This window comes from Canis lupus, chromosome 6, assembly GCF_003254725.2.
Source record: "Canis lupus dingo isolate Sandy chromosome 6, ASM325472v2, whole genome shotgun sequence".
Lineage (NCBI taxonomy): Eukaryota > Metazoa > Chordata > Mammalia > Carnivora > Canidae > Canis > Canis lupus.
The window spans coordinates 30623689-30650243 of record NC_064248.1 but is presented as its reverse complement, the minus strand read 5'-3'; the positions used below and the strand labels follow the sequence as shown (position 1 = coordinate 30650243).

Below are 26555 nucleotides of genomic sequence, written 5' to 3'. Positions count from 1 at the left end.
GGAACCGGCAGGTCTGGGGTACCCTTAAGTGCCATGATGGGGGCAGGGGTGCTACACTCTGAGAGGCCGTGGTCCAGCGGAGAGGGTGGCAGAAGAGGCTGGTTTGCATGGTCATGGTCAGGTGGTGGGCCCTGCAGGGTATTCCAGTAGAACTTTCAGGCAGACAGTGAGCCCTGTGGGATGAGGATTCAGGCTTGAGGTCCCAGCCAGAGGTGCGTACTCTGGAGCTGTCCTCTTCATGAAGGGGGGAGCTGTAGCTGGCACCTTGTTGGGTTTGCCGAGGGGGACAGAGGGGGTGGGGGCAATGATGAAGGTGATGGTGGGAGCTGTGGTAGGCGGGCTGGGTTCTAGAGCGAGCTGCACTAGCAGCCACTCAGTGACTATTCTCACCAAAGCAGACGTGTATTAAAATAGGAGTTTGATCATACATACGGTTGGTGTTATTAAAATGCCCATATGGTAGTCACCGGTGTTACCCCTTTCATAGTTGAGGATACCATGTCGCAAAGATGCTAGGTGACTCGCTGATGTAAAATTGGAGGCCAAGCCTGCAACCTTAAATGAACCACAATGGTAGGGAGGGAAGCTGAGGGGTAGACATTCGCTGTTTCCCCTTCGAACTTCTTAAAAAATTCCAGGAGTGAGTGGAATAGCTTAATGGGGACAGCAGGGTGGAAGAAACAGTGAAGAATAATTTTCTCATTAGGATCCCCTGGTACAACGCCGTAAGAGCTGGGGAGCCTCAAGCAGGAAGAGAGTCAGGCAGAAATGGAATGACAGGGAGGCGGCCGTGGGGCTGAGGGCAGTGAGGGGTGGTCCCTTCCACCTGTGTGTCCCATCCTCCATCTGGGCCTGGCTCTGCAGTGAGCGAAGCCAGGAGTTTCTCCAAAGGGCACGTGCCACCATGGCTGGTCCCAGTCTTTGTGTCCCCGGCCAGCCTGAGGGCCATGCATTGGCACTTTTTTCTGGAAAGCGACTCAAACAGCAGCTAATACATTTATGAAAATCTTCAGTGCCTCTGGAGATTATCTGTGGCCTCACTTCTTCCGAATGCCTTTCCCACACCACCCTTCTCTGAGCAGGGAGGTGGCTTTCTAGAAAGCAGCAGGGCACTTGGTTTTGATGCAGGCAGGTGCTGTCAGTGATTAGGCTGTGCTGCCCCCTTGTGTCTGTCAGAAGCCCCTGCAGCGAGAGCGTTTTTATCTAACAGCTGATTAGTATTCCCTGATCCTGAGGCTGGCTCTGAATGTGGACTTCATGCATAATTCCAGGTGGCTCAAGGTCAAAAAGGTTAAGTGGGAGGATGGGGCCTCCCATCAGTGATTGGTCCCAAATCTGAGATTATGGCCCAAAGAATGAAACAAGCAGCAGATTAAAATCTGGTGAGCAGGTGAGGAAACATCTGTAAGTGGACTGATTTAGCAGAGCCAGTGTCTGCACTGTGTCCTTGCCTCATGGAGAAAATGAAATGAAAACAGACAGCTGACTTTCTCTCTGCAATTGCTCTCTGTGCACAGATGCCCCCCTCGGAAGCCTGGAGAATGGGACAGGACCAGAGGATCACATTCTCCCGGAGCCCAGTCCCCGGTACAGGTTAGTATTCGGAAGCCAAATTGTTTTTGAGATTGAGTTGTCCTGTTCACAACTGTGCTTTTTATTCTTTTTGATTTTTTATTCATTTATGATAGTCACAGAGAGAGAGAGAGAGGGGCAGAGACATAGGCAGAGGGAGAAGCAGGCTCCATGCACCGGGAGCCTGATGTGGGATTCGATCCCGGATCTCCAGGATTGCGCCCTGGGCCAAAGGCAGGCGCCAAACCGCTGCGCCACCCAGGGATCCCTTATTCTCTTTTAAAGGTAGGAGCACACCTTTTGGGATTCAAGGTCAAGGCCTTAGTTCACACTAATGTTCAGGTGTAGCTTGCATCATATAATGTGAAGTTGCCAAGGGTGTCAGAGCATGAGAGACAGTGTTTATCAAACTTCATTTGCATACCACCTTTACTTTTATGGGGTGAGGGTCATACCTGGGTGCTGCCTCTAGTGTTATGCCTGATTTTAGCATTCAGTCACAGTAATGCACAATTTTTAAAAAATATTTTATTTATTCATGAGAGAGAGAGAGGCAGAGAGGCAGAGAGAGGCAGAGACACAGGCAGAGGGAGAAGCAGGCTCCATGCAGGGAGCCCAACATGGGACTTGATCCTGGGACCCCGGGATCATGCCCTGGGCTGAAGGCGGTGCTAAACCGCTGAGCCCCCCGGGCTGCCCTAACGCATGATTTATTTTATTTATTTTATTTTATTTTATTTTATTTTATTTTATTTTATTTTATTATTTTATTTTATTATTTTATTTTATTATTTTATTTATTTTATTTTATTTTATTATTTTATTTATTTTATTTTATTTTATTTTATTTTATTTATTTATTTTATTTATTTATTTTTTTATAATAAATTTATTTTTTATTGGTGTTCAATTTGTCAACATACAGAATAACACCCAGTGCTCATCTCGTCAAGTGCCCCCCTCAGTGCCCGTCACCCATTTACCCCCACCCCCCGCCTCCTCCCCTTCCACCACCCCTAGTTCGTTTCCCAGAGTTAGGAGTCTTTATGTTCTGTCTCCCTTTCTGATATTTCCCACATACTTTTTCTCCCTTCCCTTATATTCCCTTTCACTATTATTTATATTCCCCAAATGAATGAGAACATATAATGTTTGTCCTTCTCCGATTGACTTACTTCGCTCAGCATAATACCCTCCAGTTTCATCTACGTTGAAGCAAATGGTGGGTATTTGTCGTTTCTAATGGCTGAGGAATATTCCATTGTATACATAGACCACATCTTCTTTATCCACTCATCTTTCGATGGACACCGAGGCTCCTTCCACAGTTTGGCTATTGTGGACATTTAACGCACGATTTTAATATTAGATACTGTTGGAGCCACTTAGTTCTCCTCTATTTGAGATGTGCTTAGTCTGGCATATGGCAGTAAGCCCCGTATTGTTTTCTGATTTTCAAGTGAAAGTATCTCAAAGGGAAACTGAGTTGCTCAAAGTCATCGCATGTTGGGTGACAGAGCTAGGATGGACACTGAAGTCTCTCGGGTACTGCCAGGATCTTCGGTGCTTTTCCAGTTGTTTTCTTCTGTCTTCATGTTTTAAATTTGGTGCAAACTTCAGTGAGTGGGGATAGATCCCATCTGCATTTTCAGCCTTAGCTCCAGGATGGGAGTCACTTTTTACCTCAAAGTATGCTTGATGTTATGCTCTCTCCCTGAGTCTATAGGACCTTGCTGTCCGATGGTGACACCACCTGTAGGTCTCTGTACAGGGAGTACACTGTCAGGGAGGATTGGTGTCACCAGCTCCATCCAGGATGCAGAGCCCTTTATGCTTTATTTTATTTTATTATTTATTTTATTTTATTTTATTTTATTTTATTTCATTGATTTTTTATTATTTTATTTATTTATTTTATTTTTTAAGGGTTTTATTTGTTCATGAGAAACACACAGAGAGAGGCAGAGACACAGGCAGAAGGAGAAGCAGGCTCCCTTCGGGGAGCCCGATGCAGGGACTTGATCCCAGGACTCCGGGATCACGACCTGAGCTAAAGGCAGACGCTCAACCACTGAGCCACCCTGGGTGCCATGTTTGCTGATTGTGTTAGAAAAATACTAGGTATTGATTTCGAGGACACAAATAACCTCAGTGAGAAGGCAAATTTGTGAATAGGGAATCTGCAATCTGCATATGATGAGGGTTGCCTGTGATTTTGAAGGGCTGCCTCCCCGGCTTCTGGTGGGTACACCTGAGTACACTCAGCACCTGCTAGTTTTTTGAATGATGAGGTTGTGTATTTCCAGCGGCCGAGTCTAACTTCCTTCTGTCTGCCTTCTCCCAGTGTGGAAGCCAGTCCTCCCAGCCAGGGAAGCCCTCTGAGCAGCCTGTTACCTTCTGCCTCTGTGCCAGAGTCGATGACAATTAGTAAGTACTTTCTGCATGTCCTCCACCCATACTGGGTGACTTTTGGGGCTGCATATCAGTGGAGTGGCTTTGTGCTTGCTGTTGCACTGTGGACTTCACGAAATGTGGGGTAAAACCAGGCATGTGTGTACCTGGTCATGGAATTGAAGTGTGTGTGCGGTTCTAAGCTTCCTGAGCTGTGGTGAATAACGTGGTGCTTGGACGTGTGCACGCTGTAAAGGACACGCTGCCGAGATGGAACAGCACTGAGTTAGAGGGAAACTTCTGTTGTTCAAGGTTTAGGGACTTGCCTCCTGTAAGGTCGTCAGCTACAGAGGAACTGTGCTAGTTGGATTTCCTTTAGCCCTGGAGGAATCATTTTTGGAAGCAAGGAAGAGTGTCTCTCTCGAAGAATGAAGGTTGTTGAAGATTAGGTTCAGATAGTTTCTGACCTTTCTACTGAGAAAAAGTATTAGAGATTAGGTTCATGTGGCTTTATATAATAAAGAATAAACTAACTGTACCTTCAGAGGTAGAAGTTCATCTCTTTTTCCAGAGCAGACAGGCTGAGGCTGGTATGTGGCTCCATGTTCTTCAGAGACTGGGACTCCTTCCATTTTGCCTCATGGCCCAAAACGGCTGTTTTAGCTCAAGCCATCCCATTCTCCTCCCAGGCAGCAGAAGGGGGAGGGAGTAAAGGAGAGATGTTTTCCATTTCCATAGGTAGGATTCAGAGTCTGAACTTGCAGAGGGTAAGAAATTACAACTTTTTTCTCTGCAACTGGTTTCTCTGCCTGAAATTTACATTTCCCTCAATTATGAAAGTAGCAGCAAACCCTAGAAACCACAGCAGTGTCAGCAAAATGGGTGGCTTTGTCACTGATGGAAGTCCACAGGCACCCTCGAGAACCCCAACATGAGAAAAATCTCAGAATGTTGTTTCTGCTGGAAAACAGCTTTTAATGTAATATTAAATAATTTTATGCATTAGGTCACTTTTTTTTTTTTTACATTTTGATAATTCACTTTCAATATATTCAGTTTCCTTTGTAGTCTTGTGTGTCTTATGTATCTTAAACTATGTTTCTGAGAAGAGGCCCAGGGGCTTCACCAGGCTGTAGAGTGGGCCCGTGGTACTAAACAGGTGACCCCCTGCCGCAGCTCTAAGGCCCTCTCCTAGAAGGCACACTCAGTATCCCATTGGCCCTGCCAACATCAGTCCCACAGTCTCTGCTGGCTGCTAGGGAGGCAGTGACCCCACTGCCCTATTAGGGTGTTCATTGATAGGGGAGGAAAAACAGAGTTTGGGAGACAGCTGGCATTCTCCTGAGTTGGGGATGAAGGAGGAAATGGGCAGACTCTGTAAGGGAGGCACCGTGGGAAGGACCAGTCTTACTCTGTGTAATGAAAGTGTGCAGTTCATTATGGTGCTCCTTAGGTGGAGTCAGCCAAGTGGATACCTGTAGGTCTGTACACGGGGCAGGAGAACCCTGAAGTCGCTGGCTCTCAAAGCTCAGTTATTTATTTACTGCCATACCAGTACTTAACCCTGTAATTTTTTTCTTTTTAAATTGGTGCACTTAAGAAAACCTAAATGCCTTTACTTAAGAAGGGAGCTTTGCATGAGTACAGTGAGTGCAGAACCGCTGTTAGTTGCCTGAAATAGCAGGTAACTGAAAATAAAGACACTGGAAAGGAACCGATGTTAAGTCGGCCTGGATGTCACTGCCTGGCCCAGCTTCTGTCTGGGACCCCTTCCCATTGTTGTGAGGAGAGGCCAGTGAGTGAGCAGCAGCAGGAGGGTGGTGGGGATGTCTTTGTCCTGGAAGAAACCAGAGGGGGTGAGAAGGGACAGACGGCCTCTTGTCTGAGTCTCTGCTCCTTTACTCCTTGTCTTTCTGCATCTGCAAAGCTCTCTCTCCGCGTGGGTTACATCTTGTATAGAGGGCTGAGGCTTTATTCCGGCTCTGAGGTGTGTCTCAGAGAACACTGGTGCCTGCCTTACGTTTGTCTTGGAAAGAACAGCAACCTCGAGATTGTGGGCATGAACACCAGGCCTTGCCACTTGTCAGAGCACAGGCATCTTCGTGCGCCCCAGCGGGTACCCGGCATTATGCTTCCAGGCAGTTCCCTGCTTCCTGGGGTGAGGTCCCTTCCTGACAGGTGACCACAGTCTGCTTTGTCGGCACCTCTGTGGGTCTCCCCGGGCCACTTTCTGCCAGAGGAAGCAGCCGGCCCTACTTGTGCGTTGACACCACGGTCATCTGTTATCATGCCGATGGCTGAGATTTTGGTTCTTTTTCTTGTCTTCTACGATCTTCCAAAAATGTCAATCTAGTTTTCTTATTTGGTATCTTTGGCAAGTAGGGACCTATGCACGGTATAACTTGAATCTCTGAGCAGATGTGTCATCACACCCACAGCTTGACTCTTGATACTTTATTTTTTAATTTTTTTAAAAGATTTTTTTAATTTATCCATGAGAGGCACAGAGAGAGAAAGAGAGAGAGGCAGAGACATAGTCAGAGGGAGAAGCAGGCTCTCCGTGGAAGGAGCCCGATGTGGGACCCCATCCCGGGACTCCATGATCACACCCTGAGTTGAAGGCGGATGCTCAGCAGCTGAGCCACTCAGGGATCCTGACTCTTGATACTTTATATCGATGTCCTTTGTGTGTTGGGGCGTGATGCTGTGCTTTTGGGGCAGAGGGTGGTGGCTCCCTGTTTGCTGAAGTGGCTGCAAATTTTAGTGAGCCTTCTGGACACACACACTTGTATATGTTCTGGATGAGAGCTCAGGATTCTTTAGAAATTTTGGGTAGAAGGTGGTTTTGATATGTGTCCCCCTCATCCTGCCTGTGCCACTGTGACATCCGAGAAAAATAAGAAGAGCGAGCCTGTCTGGGTGCCTGGGGCATCAGCTGGGGTGGCCTTGACAAAGTACCACAGGCTGAGTGGCCCAAACAGCAGATCTTTTTTGCAGTTTAGGAGGCTGGGGGTCCAGGTGACCACAGTGTTGGTCCCTGGTGAGGCCGCTGCCCTTGGCTTGCAGATGGCCTTTTCTGGCTGCCTCTGCATTCCTGGTGTCTCTTCCTCTGCTTATAAGGACCCCAGCCCTACTGACTTAGGGCCCCACCCGTAGGACCTCATTTAACCTTAATTACCTTCTTAAAGGTCCTACCTCCAAATACGGTCCCACTGGAGGTTAGGGCTTCACATAGGAATTTTGGCTGGGGTGGGGAGGACTCATTCAGTCCCAGGGAGTCCCAAGAATAGTGTCCTGAGAGCTGTCCAGATTAAGAATTCCATCCCAGCACGTGAAGCACAGGGGATTCTACTCAGGAGATGCTTGACTCTCAAAGACCCTGAGGAGCCTGGCAGAGGAGCCCCAACTCTTCTCTGTGATGCAGGGAACATTCTCTCACATCCTGCCAAGTGGCTTCCCTGGCTTCATGTAATCATGGATATCGGTGGCTGCCTCGGCACAGTGGTGCACTTCATCCTCAGTGATTGGGGATGACTGACAAGTCCCTGCCAAGCAGCCTTCCCCTTCTGGATGCCTCTGAAGTGGCAAAGGGTTTTTATCCTGGACTTTTTGGGTGTATATTCTTGTTATGAGGTGCCCAAGAGAGGACCGTGTGGCCAGGCCCACATTCCTGCTTTTCCTACGAGGCCCTTTGGTACTTAAGAACCCACAGAGCCTGTTAGCAAAAATTAATTATTTAGCGAAGTGGTAAAGACGGTTGGAGCACATCAGAACACTCCTACTTCTGCCTCCAGGCACTTCCCTTTCCGGCAGGTGAGTGTGTTTGGGGTGTGCAGGGCCTGACGACAGCAGTTCACCTGTTGTTTTGGTGGGTGATGTGTTGTCCCACCCAGGAGGGCTCGCCCTGAGGCCAGGCTGCCTTGTTTCCCAGGTCCCCCTGCCCTGGGTGGTCTTGAACCTCTCAAGGCCTGTTTCCATATCCAAACATAGGGATGCCACAAACACCCATCATTTGCCTAGAAGAGTATGTGGGTCAGAGCTGAGTGTCAGTAAATAGCAGCTATGACCAATCTGCTTATTTGCATTCTGCTTTCTTAGCATTATTTTCTAGCATTTTCCTCTCTACATCTTCCAGGTCATGCTGCTGAATGACTGTGTAATATTCCAATTTAGATTATTTGAGCCAGGGGAGGAGGGCACACCAGCCAGGTTTGTTTGTTTGTGATTTTTGCTTTTGCACTGAGTCTCTTCACTCATTGTAAAAAAAACAAACCGAGAAGTGCCAGGCTTGGAGTAAATTATTTTTGTCTGCTGTGTGTTTCTTTGTGGTAAATTCTTGGACTATGGGGCGGGTGGGCCAAAGGTGAGTCCCGTGTTTGTGGGTTTGTTATCAGTAGCCATTTTGTGTTTGGAGTGAACATGTTGCCAGTGGGGACAGCTGCTAGTTTCTTTCCCCCTCCACCGACCGTAATTGCTGACGTTTAATGCATCTGCCATTTTCAGAGCTGGAGAACTGGCCCTTAGAGGCTGGGTGGCCATGCGTTCCCTGGAGGGGCAGTCCCCCTCCAGGCCTTTGTCTGACATTTGTGACCCCTGCCCCACTGCACGCGTTGTTTGTGTGATCCTTTCTTTATTTTGTGGTCTCTGGTCCTCCCATTGGCCCTTCTGCCTGATGTGGAGCTGAAATGGGGATGGGGGCCCAGAGTGCTATTTGCCGTTCCTGGCACTGGCCACGTGGCTTGGGGAGGAGGCCAAGGGGACAGGCCGGCAGGACCCCCACCTCCCTGTGCTCCTGCTTATTAGCCTGTATATCAGGGAGCCAGAAGGCAAAGGCCGCCCTGAGGACTTGCCAGGACAGAGGGGAGGACAGACGGCCATGACATGAACAGACTCATGAACTTCCCGTGTGTCTCAAGTGCTAGGAGGGTGAGCACAGGGGGGCTGTTTTAGGTGGTGCTATTGAGCGCAGTCGGGCTCAGGTAGCTGCGGAGCTGAGGCCTTCGGGGTGAGGGGGACTGTGTAGTTTTGGTGGTGGGTGGTGACAGTGGCAGTGGGGCTGGGCAGAGGGGTGAGCTGAGCCGAGGGTGCTCTCAGTCGGATTTTATTTTATTTTATTTTATTTGTTTAAATATTTATTTATTCATGAGAGACACACAGAGAGAGAGGCAGAGACATAGGCAGAGAGAGAAGAAGGCTCCATGCAGGGAGCCCGATGTGGGACTCGATCTCAGGACTCCAGGATCAGGCCCTGGGCCAAAGGCAGACACTTAACCTCTGAGCCACCCAGGCATCCCTCTCAGTCAGATTTCATCCCTAGGGCAGTGGGAAGCCGGTAGGGGGGGTCTCAAGCCGAATCATGCGACCCTTCTCACTTGCTCTTGCAAATGGCAGTTGTGCAGCGCGTCTGCTACCTGAAGCATCGTCAGGAGCCGGGGGTCCCTGATTGCCCTTGCTTGCTCAGGGTCCTTGAAGGCCTTCCCTGGGTGGGACCTCCTGCGTTGACGAGGGTGTCCTCACTGTTTGAAGCTTCCAGCGGCCCCCAGTCAATGTCCTGAGTACTGGGCACTGACACCCTTAATGCTGGAGCACGCTAAGTGCTGCAAGAGCGCGGGGGGCTAGAGGGATGCTGGCGACCTGGAGCCACCATCCTGGGGTCCGGCCCAGCCCCAGTGCTTCCTGGGGAGATTTCCCTTTCTCTTCCTTCTCTTCCCCCCCACCCCCAAACTCTCTTTCCTCATATGTGAAGTGAAGAGACTGACGCTGGCATCTCAGGGCCGTTCTGAGAGATGAACGCATTCTCGGGAGGCCTGAGTGCTGAAGTGGGCCTCACGCGGGATGGGAGCCCTGGCGAGTGCCTGTAAGCTTCCACATGTGCTGAGCGCTGAGCGCTGCTGTTCTGAGTTCCTCAGAGTTCGGTCCTTGCCCAGCAAGGACCCTCTGCCCAGCCCCACTGCCCAGCTCCTGCCGTGGCGTTGTGACTCAAGAAATCTTAGTTTAGGGGGTGAAGGAATGAACTGATGTTGATGCAAGTTCTAACAAGCCTGAAAACATCCAAGTGCTCTGCAGGAATGACCCGAGGGTCAGTTCCCGGGTCACTGGTGGGTCTCCAGCTTGGTCTGCAGCACAAGCCCAGGAGTGTGGGTTACACGGGGTTGGGGGGAGTGAGTGATTTTCCACCCGTCCCGCATGGGGCAGGAGGCCGCTGGTGCTTGCAGAAGGAGCACTAGCTTGGAGATCAGAAAAAGTTGGTGCTCAAACCGGCTCTGATAGCAGTGGGTCCCTCAGCCACTCTGTGCCTCAGTTTCCCCAGCTTTAAAGTGGAGGAGCCTGCACTCCAGGATTCCTTGCACTTCTAACCATCTGTTCTGGGAGAGGACTTATGATCCCTGCATTCTCCTTTATGACCATGAAGGAGCCAAGTCGTGGAAGTCTGGGTGTTTCTGGTGTCTTGCTGGCTCCGGCTTGTTGCTCTGCCATCACAGGCCTCTTCATTCTCCCTGTGCTGTCTCCTTTGCACATGTCTTGACTGTTGGGCTGACCTTGAATGACCTTTGGTTGCTAGGGAAGCTGGTAAATGCAAACCTGCTGGCGTTGACATTTGGCCTGTAACTTGTTTTCCAGGCCAAGTGTTGGCCGATGTAGGAGGCACGGCCGTTTGGAGAGAGGCAGGGTGGTGTTTGTGTGAGTGCCCAGACGCCTGTGGACTGCTCGCAGGAGACGTTGTCTTACAGAGTTGGGAAAGGCGAATTAACCTTTGGGAAAGACAAATGTCACCTTCAGGTTTTAATTCTGAGTGGCAAGCAGCCCTCCTTTACACTGTCCCTGCCGAGTTTCCTCACCAGGGCTGCTGGAGGATTAGATGTATAAAGCCTTTATGCATCCTTTATATTTCCATAGCATTCTGGCCCAAGTGGTTGCAGATGAATTGAGTTGAGAAGGCAGCCTTTTGGAGTGGAAAGAACACTGGGGGTCAGGCCGGCCAAAGTACCACTGTTCAAGAGCTCTGTGACTCTGGGCAAATGCTTTTGCCTTCCCCCCGAAAGGAAGTGAAATATTACCTGCTTCCAGGATTCTTCACGAGGTATATGCAGTGTCTAGCATGGAGCCTAGAGTGTCTTGTGTCTGGTGCTTAGCTGGAAGTGCAGGGATGGTTTCAGAGACTGTGGAAGCCCTCGTGATTGTGTGCAAAATTCTTTTGGTGTGTTTGTGCTCATATGTGGATTTTCCCTGGGGGGAATTCCTTTGCTTTCACCATTCTCCCTCAGAGGTTTCCAGACCTTGGAAAAAAGGACCACGTAGCTGCTCAGTTTTCGATAATTGCACATAGTGTGTGTAGCCCCCCCAGTAGGTCAGGTGCTGTTCATCCTTGCTCTGAAGGATGAACCAGTACATTTTGCTCTGAAGTCACTACCAGGTAGACTTGCTATGTTCCTAACCGTGTTCTTCCACAGATGAGCAGTGGGAGCCCAGGCAAGTTATTTAGCCTGTCTGTGCTTCAATATTCTCACCTGTAAAATGGGATGAATAGTAGTATTCACCTAATAGGGTTGTGAGGAGTTGCATATAGCCTAGTACTTTTTGTAATGAATTAATATGTGAGAAATACTGAAGATACTTTATGCAAATCATACCTCGGTAAGAAAAATTGGAAAAACATACTCTGGAGAGTGCCTGGCATATTATACGTGCTATTATTAAGATCCTCGAAGGGTACACTGCCGGCTAATCATCCTTCAGGATGATATTTATTGAGCTGCAAATAGACCCAATTCCTGTTTTACTGACACCATCCCTGCTGCACAGGTCACTGTGGTTCCCTTTACCTGGCTTTTACTCCTTAATTTTTCCTCCTAGTTAAAAGGAGATTAACATGTATACTTTTTTTTTTTTTAAGATTTTATTTATTCATTTGAGAGAGAGAATGCACAAGTGAGCATGAGTAGAGGGATGGGATGGGGACAGAAGGAGTGGGAGAAGCAGGCTCTCTGCTGAGCAAAGAGCCCGATTTGGAGCTCAGGATCATGACCTGAGCTGAAGGCAGATACTTAACCGACTGAGCCACCCAGGTGCCTTGTGTACTCCATGTGGTTGTAATGGAAGCGATAGTCAGGACAGTGGTTCTCAATTAGGGGTGCTTCCAGCCCCCAGAGGTCAGTGGGTGACACCTGGAGACATTTTGGGTGGCACAGCGGGATGGGGATGCTGTGGCATTTGTGGGGTAGTGGCCTGGGACACTGCTAACACCCTACGGTGCACAGGACCGCCCCACAGCAGAGGATGATCCAGCAGTTGTCAGTAGTGCAGAGGATGAGAAAGTCCACAGTAGGAGGGGGAGGCACTGGGACTATTCTCCAGGAACCGTGTTTTGTTTTAGACCTTTTTCTTGTTTTATAATCACTTGCGTGCTCAGGGAATGAGACTCCAGAGAAACAGGAACCTCAAATGGACCCAAACAAAATGATACATCCCATAGAGCCTTTGTTCTTGGGCCTGTCTTTGGGAGCTGCTTCGTCCCATCATTGCAGTGAAGATAATTTAGGGGGGCTGTAGATGCATAAGCATAAACACCTGTGGCATGTACCAGCATAAATCACAGCTGGATCTGATAGCTGTAGAGACTTTCGCATTCAGCATGTGTAGCTCCTTGGGGCTCAACTCATTGAGAATTCCTTCAGTTGATACTTATTGGTATTCACGTCGGCTGTACATTCCTTCACTCCCTCAGTAAAAAAAAAAAAAAAAAGAGTTTCTACTCCTGAACTGAAATCTTTGTTTGACTATATGGTCATTTGGGAGCGGGAAGTTGCAGGCAGGCGGCTCAGCCTTTCTTCCTGCGGGCTGCGGAGGGCAGCCCTGCGGCCACCAGGTGGCGCTCCGGCCCTTTCTCTGTCTTGCTCGCCCAAGCTTTCCTCCTGCAGCTGGGGGGTGTTGCGGACTCAATTTTGATGTCCAGCGCTTGTGCCCTATTTTAACTGTGAGGTGGGGTGGTGATGGCAGTGGCAGCGACGGTCTTTTCTAGTTGAGGAACATTGAGCATGCACAGAACATCGTATTTGCCACGAGTGTAACTGCGGTTGTATTGTTGCTGATGGCTTTCTGAGGAGGTAAAGGTGGAATAAAAGCTAATTAGAAAATATTTCTGCTTTGTCATCGCTTTCCACAAGATGGAATTAATTATCCGTGGAGGTTTGTTCATCATTGCAGTCCTAGTCATTGCCACCTTTTTCCTTTCTTGTGGGGTTGGGGGTTGGGTGAGGAGTGATAGATAATAGAAGTAAGCCCGGATAATCACCATGACTGTTTCCTTTTGATTTCTCCTCACTTTTGATATTGAGCCAGGGCAGAGGGCAAGAGAAACATCCTTGGTTGTCAATAGGCCTTGTTGACCGGGTCCTTTTTTGTCCTAGCTATTATTGGAAGGGAGTCTCAGTACTAGTGAGGAGGTCTGGCTCATTGCCTGGCAACACGGTTCCAAACTTTCTGCAGCTTGAAGATGCTCTAGTAATGGTTTAGAGGAGGAGGCGAGGTCCCACGGCCGGCTGGTTGCTTGGCGGGCAGGGTGGGCCAGCAGGCCGCTGCACTGCCTCTACTCTAAGCCCCCTACCCCCTTGAGTCCAGGGAGTGACTCTAGTTGATAATGGCCAACACAGGTCCTCTAGTTAGGCAAGTTTCTTTAAAGACGAAACTTCTCGGGGTGCCTGGGTGGCTTAGTTGTTTAGGCATCTGCTTTCTGCTCAGGTCATGATCCCCCGCATTGGGCTCCTTGCTCAGTGAGGAGTTTGCTTTTCCCTCCCCCTGCTCTTGCGCTCGTGCTCTCTCTTCCTCTCCCTCAAATAAATAAATACAATCTTTAAAAAAAAATAAAGGGGAAATGTCCCACTGAGTGTTATCTACTAGACTTTCAGTCATTGTCTTGGTAGTTAGAATGTTCCAGATGGAATTCAGACATGCTTCAGTTCTTTACTGATTTGTTTATTCAGTCCACAGACATTTACTGAGCATCTCTCACATGCTGGGTGCTATTCTAGGTGCCGGGGAGTCAAAGGTGAAGGAGATCCAGTTCTACTCAGGAACTCTGTGCCTCAGTTTCCCCATCCTGAAAATGCAGGTTATAAGAGTAGCAGCACCCTGTGTTGTTGTGAGGACTGAAGAACTTAACATAAAGTGCTTATGCCAATACATCTGGCATGTGTGAGTTCTTGTTACATGGTCCCTGCCCACCTGAAGTTCAGAATCTCTTGGAAGTAACCATGATGAGAAGACCCAGAAATAAGAGAAGAATGGTTGCATGGGGCAAAGGAAGGCAGTTGGGTCATGCAGGGCGGATGTATTCTTTGTTGCTTATGGGCACTGAGTGACCGCCATCATGTTCTTTCCTTACCCTGACCTGGAAGGAGTCCCCCGCCGAGCAGGAGATCCTTTTTTTTTTTTTTTTTTTTTTAAGATTTTATTTGTTTATTCATGAGAGACACACAGAGAGAGGCAGAGACACAGGCAGAGGGAGAAGCAGGCTCTTTGTGGGGAGCCTGCTGCAGGACTCCACCCCAGGACCCTGGGATCACGCTCTAAGCCAAAGGCAGACGCTCAACCACTGAGCCACCCAGGTGCCCCGGAGCAGGAAATTGTAACTGGAGTTTGAGATCAGGCTGTCCAGCTTCCCCCGACATGGAACCAGAGAGGCCTCCAGCTGCCTGACAGAGATGGCTGTTTCCTTGCTGCTGCTGAGGGTTGGGGGCTGCTGTCCAGGAGGACAGAGGAGGGGAAATGGCTGAGGGGGCCGGTGTGTGTGTGGGGGTTGGGGCAGCCTTGATGAGGAGGGGGGGCACTCCACGGAGGGGGCAGCTGTGTGCAAAGGTTCCTGAATGAGGAGCCCAGGAGCCCCACCTCTGAGCCCTGCTGAACGCTGCCAGACATGCTGCGGGCCTGGAGGGGCTCTTCCAGAGGAAGTGTGATGGTCCAGCCTGTGGGACTCACTGTGTGTGCATAGCCCAGGAAGGCTGTGTTTTAGCTGGCCTGTCCCCCAGGGCATTGCCAGGAGTGTCTCAGGGCGACCTCCTGCTTTAGTCTGGGGTCACTCCCCTGGGAAGCTTTCCCTTGACCTTTGTAACCATGGGCTACTATGGATGAACTACCGTGAACTCTCCGGGTTTCAGGATCCTGTCTGGATTCCTGGTGCTTCTGAGCCAAATATGACTCTCCCCCCCCCCCCCCCTTTGGGGATTACATCCGTCTAGTCTCAGGTCAGTTGAGTTCTTGCCGGCCCCCTTAACAATGCAGTCTCCATATTTGTTCACAGACATTCTGGGGTGGGTGCTCATTGATCCCCCAGCCAGGAATAATTTTTGGTCTTGAGCTCTTTAGTGGGCTCTTGGCTAGGCCTTGCAGCGGCTTATGTAACAGTTTGTTGTAATTCAGAGCTGATCCAGAGCAGACTTCTTGCTCAGGGGGAAGCACCCGTCAGACTTGCTTGAAATATCAGCTCTGTTCGAAATGTGCCATCAGAAGAGCTGGGGCAGCTCAGTTTGTAGAGTTGTGTCAAGGGGGCAATTACCAGGTTTGAATTCGGGGTGGAGGTAGCTGGCTGGGCCGGACATCCCGTGGAGGTGGTGGGTCACTGGAGCAGTGAGGTCCAGAGGATGCCCCAGGGGCTCCCGTCCTAAAAAGGGGTGAGCAGCACCCACCTGTGAGAGGGCCTGATCAGTGAAGAGGAGGGGTGCTTGTGTTTCGGTTCTGGCGTTTCTTCCTTTACCTGCACCTCTTCCCCCTCCTCTCCTGGATCTTAAGTACTAACTCTCAAGGTAACTATTAAAATCTGTATTCTCTGTGTGAATACGTCTGCATGGAAAAAGCCCAGAAGATACTCATGGATCTCAGTAAAGAGTTTGCCTATCCCCCTCGTCCCAGCCACTTTAGCTGCCCCCCAGCCTCGGGACCCGAACCTTTGTGGAGTTCAGCCTCCGGAAGGACAACAGCTGCCAGACTGACAGGGCTGGCACGAGATCTGCACTCGTCCTCTGACAGGCTGTCAGGTTGCTTTTCAGCAGCTCTAGGCTGCCTCGGCCCCTGCACCGTCAGCTTATTGTCCCTTCTGGTCCTTCTGCTTGAACCACCTCCCCCGCCCCCAGCTGTGCCCCCCTCCGCCCTCCTTGTGGCCTGCAGAGCGCTTATTCATCTTTAGGGCTTAGTTTAGGTGGTGCCTCTAAAACAGTAGCAGTCTTGTAATCAATAATGCTGCCTGGAAAATCGCTTTAAAGCTGTGAGCTGGCAAAGATGAAAAAATGTCAGCCCTGAGTTCATTAGTCAGGCGAGGTCCCCCCAGGGGCAGGTCCTGAGTGTACCCCATGGGTGGGTGAGCAGCCCGTGGGCCCCAAGAGAGGGAACCCACAGGGGTTGGGCTGGGCATGCACAGTTCCTCCTCCTGGGCTCCAGAGTGGAATGTCACCCGTTCCTCCGGGGAGCAGTCATGAGGGCAGAGAACTCGGAGTGGGAAGTTGGGGGCACTTCTTCCCCGTAGAGATGGACAGTGAGAGACCTGGTGGCCTCTCTCCCACCCAGAGCACCTCACTTGAGAAGAGACTTAGAATTCAGGCTGTTTTTAGGTATATGGTTGTGGGTAGGTGACTCTCCTGAGGCTCTGTTTTCTCTCCTGCAAAATGGGATCAGTGATCTCTCCATGACAGATTTGCCAGCAACCTCTGATAAAATAGAGCACGTAAGGAATGGTGCCTGAGTCAGCTGACTGGCTGAGTGTGGAATCCATGACTCCTTTCACTGGTAGCCGGCCTTCATTTTCCCTGATCCATCTCCAAACGCACATCTCCTGTTCTCCCTGAAGCAGGGAAACGGGAAGCAGCTACAGAAGTGGGCCACAAATCTAGCAGGGAGGTCAGGTGCAGCCCCGGGGGCATCAGGTGGCAGGCTGTAGCTCAGCAGTGGTGACCCCTGAGTCGGTACCTCCCCTCTGCTGCTGCACACAGGCTGGGTGTTTGTGGGGGGCATGGTCGTGGGGTGGGGGGGAGTGCTGTGGCCCAGGTGGGTTTTGAGCTCTCTCCCTCCCGGTATGGACACACTCTCCTGCTGAGTTTTCCAATTCAGTTAGCCAAGAATCCAGAGCTTAGGGGAAATGAGGAGGCCTCAGGGCACAGGAACAGCTGTAGCCTGTCTTGCGTGGGTCTCCCCTTGCCTCTGGGTTCCCTCAGCTGCGTCCAGCACAGGTGGAGCCCTGCTGGCTTGGGGAAGGGAGCTGGGTTCTGCCAGCCACCGACTGCCCTCTTGTTCCCCCACTTCCACGGGGGTTTGGGAGAATGGCGCCAACGTTCTGTGCCCTTCCGATTCGGGGAATGCCTACCGAGGGAGAAAGCAGAATGCCCAGATGTGTCCGTGCCTCCCTGTGACCGAAGACCCTCGTACGTGGCTGGTTCTGCTAGGGGTTCCGAGCGGACACTCCTGGATGCAAAGCCGTTACTCCGGAGTGCTTTAGGGACATGAAGGCTGGGCCGCAGGGATGCAGCAAGAGGAAGTGCGCACTCAGTGTATTCTAGGCGCCAGGCTCTGCTCTAAGCGTGTTCCATGTGTCCCCTCCCCCCCCCCCCCCCCCGCCCGTCTTCCCAGCAGCTCTGCCAGCCCTGTGTGTTATCATCCTGTCTTATTGGTGAGCAAGAGCTGGGTCCTGGTGATGAAACTGCTCGATGACCCTCACACAGGTAGTGAGTGCTTGACAGGGGTCCCTCTGGCTGGGCATTCATTCAACAAATACAGGGGCCCTACTATATGTCAGGCACTGCCCTGGGCTCTGGGGCAGGTTCCCTCAACCTCTGCACTATTAGCATTTGGGTTGGCCCATTCTCTGCCATGGGGCCATCCTGTGCACCGTCGGGCATTTATCCACATCCCTGGCCTCTCCCACTCGATGCCAGAAGCACCTCCTCTCCAGTTCTGACAGTCAGAAATGTCTCCAGACGGTGCCAGATGTTCTGTGGGGTGGGCAACCCCCCCTCAGGTAAAAACCACTGCTCTAGGGGGATAGCAGGAAACCAAGAGCTTACGTTTTGTTGGAGAATTTCAGAGACCACACACACAAATAAATGTATCAGGGGATGCTTTGTCTTCTGAAGGAAAATGAAGCAGAACACGAGCACAGATGGAGAGTCAGCTACTCTGGAGGGGCTGCTGTGGCCTGCTGTCTGCGAAGCCCCTTCTGACGAGGGGCCTCTTGAGGAGAGGCCTGATGCCATGAGGAAGGGAGCTGTGAGCTTTGTGGAGGAAGAGTTCCCAGCAGAGGGGACAGCCGTGCACAGGCCTTGGGGTGGGAGGGTGCTGAGTGTGGCTGGGGCAGCAGGAGAGTGGGTAGGGAGGGTGGGGGTGGCTTTAGCTGTCACTCTGTGTGGGATGGGAACCACTGGGGACTCTGGAGCAGTGGAGGGCCATGCTGGCCACTGGGTGGAGAGTTGGCAGTGCGCGGGCTGGGGGGCAAAGGAGAACAACTGATCAGCGTCCTGGCAGCAGAGCCAGCCACTGGAGGAGGCTCTGGGCTCTCCGTTTAAGAGGATGACCTATGGTCTCTTTTGAAATTCATATGATCAATGCTGTTTTCGCTCTAGATTGAAAACCCTGGCCCACCTCTGCCCACCTGGAGTCCCGTCCCTCTCAGGACTGATCATGTGCCTCTTAATCTTTGAGCTGTGCCTTCTGCAGCTCAGGCCTCTTCTTTGACCTCATTTCTTGATTCAGCATTTTTAGGAAAGATCAATTAGCTTCCTGGAGAAAGGGGAGCACCTTACTGGGCTGAGGAAGCAGCAGCCTTTTCTGCTCTTCATCCTCAAGGCTCTTTTTTTTGTTGTTGTTGTTGTTTTTCCTCCTCTAAATCCAGTTGCCCTAAGGTAGCTTTCTGGTTCATGTTGCCTTCCGAGCCTTCATTTCCCTCCTGTTGTGTTCCTCCAACCACCACAGTTTATTGACCCCCTGATTAATTTTAATCATTCTGTATTGGCAACTTTGGTTAGTCACAGCTGCTCCTTCATAATAACGAGAAAGGAAAGTGTCTTCTTAACGTGTCCTTGATTCCATTTATCATCTCTCCATGGTGTTCTCGTGATCATTACTTTATTGGTTTATCCCCAGAGGCCTGTGTGATTGGGGCCCTTCCGAAATTCACTGATAAAAAAGATGAACTATATTTGAAAAAACCAGCAGCCTCTTTCCTTTCCTTTCCCGGAATCGGAAACCCACATCTAAGACAGTTGTTCAGGATGAGGCTGCAAAAAAGCAGAATGTGTTTCCTTGAACTGTGCCTACGATGTGGTCTCGGACCATCTGACCGTTAGGTGCCCTGTTTGGAAAATCTAGGTGTGGTTTGGGGCGTGTGGGCACTTGGACGCCAGGAGAATCTTTTCAAGGGAAACCAGACGCAGACATCGCCCTGGCTAGAATTCTCTGGGGCAAGTTCTTTCTAAAAAGTTCTCACCACCACGTTTACCTGGTGGCGTGGCTTCTCTCAGGATGGCTCCAGGATTAGCTTTGGGTGGAGGCCGTCACTGTCATGTGCTGTAGTCAAAATAAGATTGCCTCACTGATCACCGCGAGTCCTGGAAATCTGCATTTTTCTGTGCCAGTCTTTGTTAAAAATAGTTGCTGACCCTTGTCTGTATTGCTGGATACTGTATTCAGAGCGTTCTCTGCCTTCTAGAGATCGGTCCAAACAGCAAAGTATGTGAGGAAAAGAAACCGGGAAGAGTGCCAGAGACTCGCCTTCAGCTGCATCTGGGTATCTGCTGGGGATGTGGTGAGGCCCAGCTCCTGCAGGTGGGATGCGTTGGCTCTGAACTCAGACCCACTCGCGTCCGAACAGTGCTTCTTTTTGCCAGTTTCCTGGCTGATCACTGCAGGGGGGGAGGTTGAGGGTTCGGGGAAGTCAGCCTCACTCCCCAAGAGTGTTAGGAACAACACAATGTGCAGGATTTTCCACAGTCAGGGCCACAGTTAACTCACATACGAAGCCAGACTGCTCTAAGAATTTGATTTAAAAAGACTATTTTGGGGGAAATTATCCACCAGCTTATCTTTAATGAAGTTTGACCCTTTAGTCTACAGTAGAATTTTTTCTCTTCTGAGTCACACTGATAACTTAGAGCAGCAGATTTCTTTTTTTTCCAGGTAACACGTGAGCCATGGAAAACTCAAAAACTGATGACAAGGGTTGTCTGTCTGGGGATTCCTGTCCCTTCTCTCTCCTCCCAGAAGCCTTCAGATTCATCAATATGGTCCTGTCACACAGATGAGTCACTGTCCCTGAAGTGGAGAGATCACTCTGGAGAGGAGAGTTTTGCAGAGTTCTGTGTGGATATTAAGTTCAGGTGATTGAGTTGAGAAGCTGGAACCAAGGGACCCCAACCATATTTAATAGAGAGCTCCTCAGTGGGTGTGCTGCTTGGTCTAGCGTGGGAGGAGATAAGGAGTGATTGCTTTCCAGAGGCGGCCCTCCACCATCCATCTTCACTAAGATGGCTCCTCTAGAGGGGCAGGGAGTACGTCTCCATCTAAATCACATAGCGGAGGAGGGAGAGACAGTGAAGCAAGCTTGTCACAGTTTAATACGCAATGCTTTCACCAGGGACCTGAGAAGTTTGGTTTCTGTAAATTTCCTTTGCTCATCCCCAGCTCGTGGGGGCTATGGGATGGCACTGAGGAGCCACCTTGCTAATGCACTGGTTGCTTCATCAAGAAATGCATATGGTAGCGTATTAGGCAGGAAGTCACTCTGGCTAACAAAGACCTGTGGTGACGCTGGTTTAAACAAGGTGGAATTTTCTCTTCCCCCATAATAGCTTGGGACCTGGTTCTTCCCTTGTGTGGCTACGCCATCATCTCTCAGATGTTGCCCTTGTTCCACATGCCCATGACATTGACCTTTCTGCCAGAAAGGAGACATGGCCTCACACTCCCAGAGTGGCTTCCTACTCCCCTCACTTCGGCTCACATGCATCCTGTGGCCATATCTAACTGAAAGAGAAGGTGAGGGATGTGGTCATTCTGAGTGGTCATGTGGCCAGTTACAGAAGAAGAAAATGGGATTTGGGACAGTTGGTGCCCACTCCTGGTGGAAGATCACATGGTCAATCTGACCGTGGAGCTTTTGTTTTTTTTAGCATTAAACTTTTTGTTTTGAAAGAATTTACACAAGAAATGGTGAAAAAAATAGATTTCCATGTACCCTTCCTCCCTCTTTCCCCTAGTGGTACCATCTTACAGAACCAGAGTATGTTGTAAAAACCAGAGAAGCGATGCTCTACAGGCCTTACGTGATTTCACCCGTTTTTATATGCATTGGTGTGTGTGTGTGTAGCACTGAGAAAAGCTATCACCCATGTGGATTTGTGTAGCTACCATGCAAATGGTGTTTACTAGTTGCCCACCCCCTAGGATCCAGTCCAGGACTGCACGAGCCATGGGTCCCTGCCCAAGATTGAGCTTCATCCTGCCATTCCTTGATCTTGAAATATAAACAGCTGGTGGTTTGCTTGTTTACTGTGAGGTTCCTTAACTTCCTGCCCCTGCTTATGCCTATGGGTTTCAAACTGGCCATCCACAGAGGGGTTTCATTTGGGGCTGCACAGTGTTGAAAATAGCTTTTTAATTAGTTGCCAACATTTAAGCATTGGGTGATTTTCATGTTAAAAAAAAAAAAAAAAACCAACAACAAACCAAACCACTTAACCTCAGTGGAAAAATCAGAACATCTTGTGACCACTAGGTATTTTTGCATAGCGTTCAGCTGTAGCCAGTGGTGGCTACTGGCTGCCTAATAGCAGTCCCTCCTAGTCCCACCTGCCAACTCTGCTCACGTGTGCTTCCTGCCTGGCCCCCTGGCAGGTGCAAGTCCGATTCCTTAACAGAAGCAGTTTTCTCTCTCAACAGGGGGCCTTATCCAAATTTGGGGGGCCAGCTACTCATCCTTCCAGCCTTTGTGCAAGCATTTCCCTCTAAGGAAGCACTTAATGGCCCTCCCACCCTACAGGATTGGTAACGTCTCCTCTCTGTTCTCTCCATCATGCCGCTCCCCACTTCACTGCTTGCCTGTCAGCCTCTGGGCCAAGTCTGCACACTCTTTGAGGGCGAGGGGCCAGGATCAGGGATCGTGTCTCTGCTCTCATTCATCTGCGTGTCCCCAACACCTCGTACTGTGTCTGGCACCTCGTGAGTGATTAGTAGTGTTGGTCGAGTGAGCACAGCAGAATCAAGGCCACCATCAGGTGCTGATGTGCTCACCGCTTACTGTGTGCCAGGCCTCTGCTGGGCCTTGACTGTCACCCTCATGCGTCCTCACTGTGACTCCATAGGAAGCTGTTCTTTCATCCATCTTAGTAATGAAGGAACGGAGGCGCAGAAAGATGAAAGAGCTTGGGTGCAGTGATAGCACTTGGTACCGAGAAGGTATGGGAGGACTTCTGCCATGGATATTTTTTAAGACCAAGGATTGATTGATGGCCCCTGGAGGAGATGTAGAAATGTATTAGAAATTGTTAGAAAATGACAGGAAAAAGGGAAATGTTGAACCATAGAGATTTTTCCTATTGATTAATCATTGGCTATTTGTTGTCCCAAAGAGGATAATTGTGGCACTCTGGCCCAGGTGGCAGATGGGCTTGGCATTGGAAGACCAGGATCTTCCTGGACCATCCTTAGGATCTTGGTGGCAGGGAAAGTTGACTTTTACTGACTGTATCTGACACTCTTTGAAGCACTGATGAAAATGAGGAAGGGGTCAGGCTGAGGCTTGAGGAGAATACCACTTGGCTCTTGGGGCTGGGATGCCAGTGCTGATGCCCTTTTCAAGGGAGATGCCATGCCAAACCACAGGGACGCTTGGTTAGTGGCTTCCATCAGTAAAGATGACTGGGCTGGACTTGACCATGGGAGATTAAGGCGGCAGGTGTGCTAGAAGCACTTGGCTGTTAGTTCTGGCTCCAACCCCTCAACCCTTTGGGGGTCTTGGAAGTATCATGTTGTCCCTTCTTTCAGGAGAGGAATAAGAGGTGTCCAAGCTTGTTGGGGACCTACTATGTCACTATGCTGGCAGGAGCATGCGAGTTTAGCTTTACTTCAATTCCCCCCAGCAACCCTGTGAGGTGGGTGGTATTATTCCTATGCCCAGGGAGGTTCAGTTTGCTATTCATTGACCCAGCTGGTGATTACTGGCATGAGGACATGAACCCAGGCTCAACCCGAAGCCTCTGCTCCATCCACCGTGCCAAGGTGTCCTCACAGTCTCTTGGTGGCCTCACTGCTACACCGGCCTTAACCGTCTATGTGCAGGTGTGCATGCCCATACCCAGGAGCTGCCGTCAGCCAGAGCACAGCGAGGACACAGCAGTTAGGAAGCTGTCCTGTTTTCTAGCGGAGAAGCCCAGCACTACAGACACTAGGAGGTTCCTGGGAGTGACACAAACATTCTTACAGGGCCCAGGCTTTAACCTCTTCAGCCTTGTTTCTTCATTTCTGAAATGGGAGCAATCCCAGCTGTTTGGTTTCTTCACCGTCAGTGTAAAGTTTCAGGCGCTTTGAGGATGACGGACTGCCGCCGCCCTAAAAGCCAGAATCTGCCTCAAGTGCTGAGCTGGGTGGGAGGTTGTCAGAGCCTCAGGCTCAAGTGTCTGCAACACAGTAGGTGTCAGGTGACCCTCTTCCCACCTCCCTGCTTGGAGGCCTGTCCCCCCCAGCAGGTCCTGTGGCAGGATAGAGGTGGCAGTGCTACTGGTCACTTGTGCTCAGTCTCAGCCCTTATAGGGTCCAGCAGCCAGCGCCCCATCTCATGTCTCTTGTTGCCCATCTTAGTGTCGAGCATTAATTTCATTAAGGACTAATTTTTCAGCTGCTCAGGTGAAACTTGGCACAGATTCTCTAGATGAGTGGGCTTTGCACAGGTGCTCCAGACTGTGGGCCAGGATTAATACAAAGGCAGCGTTCAGTATTAGCACCTGCCTGCCAGGCCCAGCGACTGGGACAGGAGGGCATTTCATGTGAGAGGTTGGGCTGCTTGACACACCCCTGGTTTCCAGAAGGCTTAGGAGCTCCCAGCATGCCTATGGCCCAGACTTTAAAAAACATGCAGCCCGAGCTGACCGCTGTTGCTTCTGAGGAGGCCAAGGTGTCTGGAGGCCACTACTGTGCTGCCTGGCAGACCCGTCAGCCACCTCTCTAGAGCCTGTGGTTCCAGCCCCTTTAAGACAGGCTGGTGGCCTAGGAAGCAGACGATTAACACGAGGTGGCGTTTTCTCTAGAGGCCCAGGGTTTTAGTAAAATGGGCTGAGCACGAGGACTCCTAGAAAGACAGACCACTGCACCCTTATCCTCTTTACAAGGTGGTGGTTTCTCTGGGCAGGTAGGACGTGTGCATCCAGACCCTCATGCGTTGGCTCGCTTCCCCTCTGAATCCTGCAGGGGCCTTTTATGTACTTGGGGCAAAAGTCAGATTCCTACCGAGGCCTGTAAAACCCGGCCCTTTTGTCCCCTGTCCTGTGCCTGTCACTTAGCAGCCACACTGACCTTCAGGCAGTTCCTTAGTCACACAGAGTATGTGCTTGCCTGGTGCCTTCCTTTTCCATGGATGCCCCCCTACCTCCCAACACCTTTCTTTTAACAGGGGGTTTTATCCAAATTTCGAGGGGTGCTTGGAAGAAGCCTGGATTGGGGCTCCGGGTGCAGCTCAGTTCTGTGTTGTGCTCACCATATGACCTTGGGCCAGCTGCAGGGCCTGGGTATGTGCGTTGGGGCAGCATCCCCTGCCCCTGGGTGTGGTGCAGCTGGGGTTAGCGTGCCGCCTCATGCTTGTGGGTCACCCACAACATCTGGTCCCGTCCTCATGCATTCTTAAGCCGGGAGATCGTGGCTCTTCTGGTCTGCAGCCTGAGTGCTCCGTTGGCTGTTATGGTGCACCCTGGTCTCTTCTGCGGGTTTTCTTGGTGGTGTGGCATTCCCCTGCAGGAATCACTGTGAGTAAGGGATGGGGTTAGCATTTGTAGCACCTGATGGGAAGAACGCCCAGACTGCGGGTTCAGATGGAAGGGAACTGCGGCCAGGAGGAGTCCTTCAGCCTTTGGAGGAAATAGGTGATGGGGGCCGTGGTCCTCATGCTCTCTTTCTGCTAGGCCTCGGGGGCCGGGATCCCAGGGCCGGCTGCACCATCTGAGAGTGGGAAGGCCTTCCTCTTTGGGTTCTTAGGTCTTGGGAATGGGGATTCAGCATGAAAGAAGGGAGAGCATTCTCTGGGGTTGCCTTTTATCTTAGGTACAAAATCCTCTGCCGAGTTTGGGGGGACTGTTTCTGCCAGGAGGAGGTTTTCCCCGCCTGTTTGTTTCTTCCAGTTGCTTTTTTTCCTTCTTTCTGCTCCTGTCTGGGAAGGGAGCCAAAAGACACTTAGCTGCCCATATTTGGCCGCATCTAAGGAAGGTGGTGGTCTCTTCTCCTTTAGAAGATTTAATGTGGGGTGATTTTGCCCTTGGGGGGGTGGGGGGGAGCATGAATAGGTGTTAGGATTGGCCTCTTTCAGCTCTTACTACCACCTGGTGTTCTCCAATAATCTCCTTTAATTCCCATAATGGCTGCAGGAGGGGAATATGGGTCTTGCTGTTTTACAGGTGAGGAAATGGGTTGAGAGGTTAAATCGATCGCCTGAGGTAAAACAGCCAGTAACTGACCTAAACTCATTGGACCATCAAGTTTTCTCCCACTGTCTCAATGACAATGTCCTCCGTCCCATCCTACTGAGTATTTTGTCTCACTTAATCCCCGAGGCCAGCCTGTGGCCTGGGTCATGCGATCCCCTTCTTAACAGGGCACCTGGAAGGCCCAGAGGGAGCACCACTAACTTGGTTCTGAGCGGGATTTGTGGGCTCTGTGTGGGGCTGCTTCCAGAGATGGCTTCAGCAGCCGAGAGGGCCTGTGTTCAGCTGGGGTGCTGGGTGCGAGGGGGGGGGGCATGCAGGGAGGAGCGTTCTCAGCTGCAAGCACTTGAGAGCCCTTTTCACTGTGGTTTAAGTAAACCTCTTTCCTTCCTAGAACCGGTTGGGAGGTGGGTAGTTGCTGGCATGGTTCAGGTGCTCCGTGCCTCTGATTTGGGTTCTTTCTTCCCCAACTTCCTTACTTTTGAACTGCACTAGAATATTCTGTTAGTTTCAGGTGTATAACATTCAACCATCTTGAGATAATTGTTATCCTAATCCTCTGTTTACCCCCCACCTCTTTGGCAACCACCAGCTTTCCGTGAGAGTCTGTTTCTGTCTTTCTTGTTTCTTAAATTCTACCTGCAAATTGGTACAGCACCATGGAAAACAGTTTGGGGAGGGGGTTCTTCAAAAAACTTAAATACCACTTGATCCTCTATGCTACTAAGTGTTTACACAGAAAATAAAGACCTTAATTGGAAAAGACACATGCACCCCTGTGTTGACTGCAGGATTATTTATAACCACTGAGACACGGAAGCTTCCCTAAACTTCTTCAGTTGTGTGTTTCCATCCTACTGTTTGCCGCCTCGTGTTTGCAAGCTGGTTGCTGCTGTTCTAGATACCATACCCATTTTCAAGCAGGAAACAAGG

General features: G+C 50.5%; 1 protein-coding gene across 7 annotated transcripts in view; it reads left to right on the top strand.

Moving 5' to 3' along the window:
* The window catches only part of SNX29 (sorting nexin 29), a 528389-nt gene that overhangs the window by 84771 nt on the left and 417063 nt on the right, over nucleotides 1–26555 (top strand). For all 7 annotated transcript variants that reach the window (XR_007411267.1, XM_025416475.3, XM_049111381.1 and 4 more), the window contains exons 10-11: nucleotides 1518–1593; nucleotides 3917–3999. Coding sequence is in view for 6 of the 7 variants with exons in the window: in XM_025416475.3 (XP_025272260.1) it covers nucleotides 1518–1593; nucleotides 3917–3999 (159 nt within the window). In the remaining variant the exon portion in view is untranslated. The remainder of the gene's footprint in view (nucleotides 1–1517; nucleotides 1594–3916; nucleotides 4000–26555) is intronic.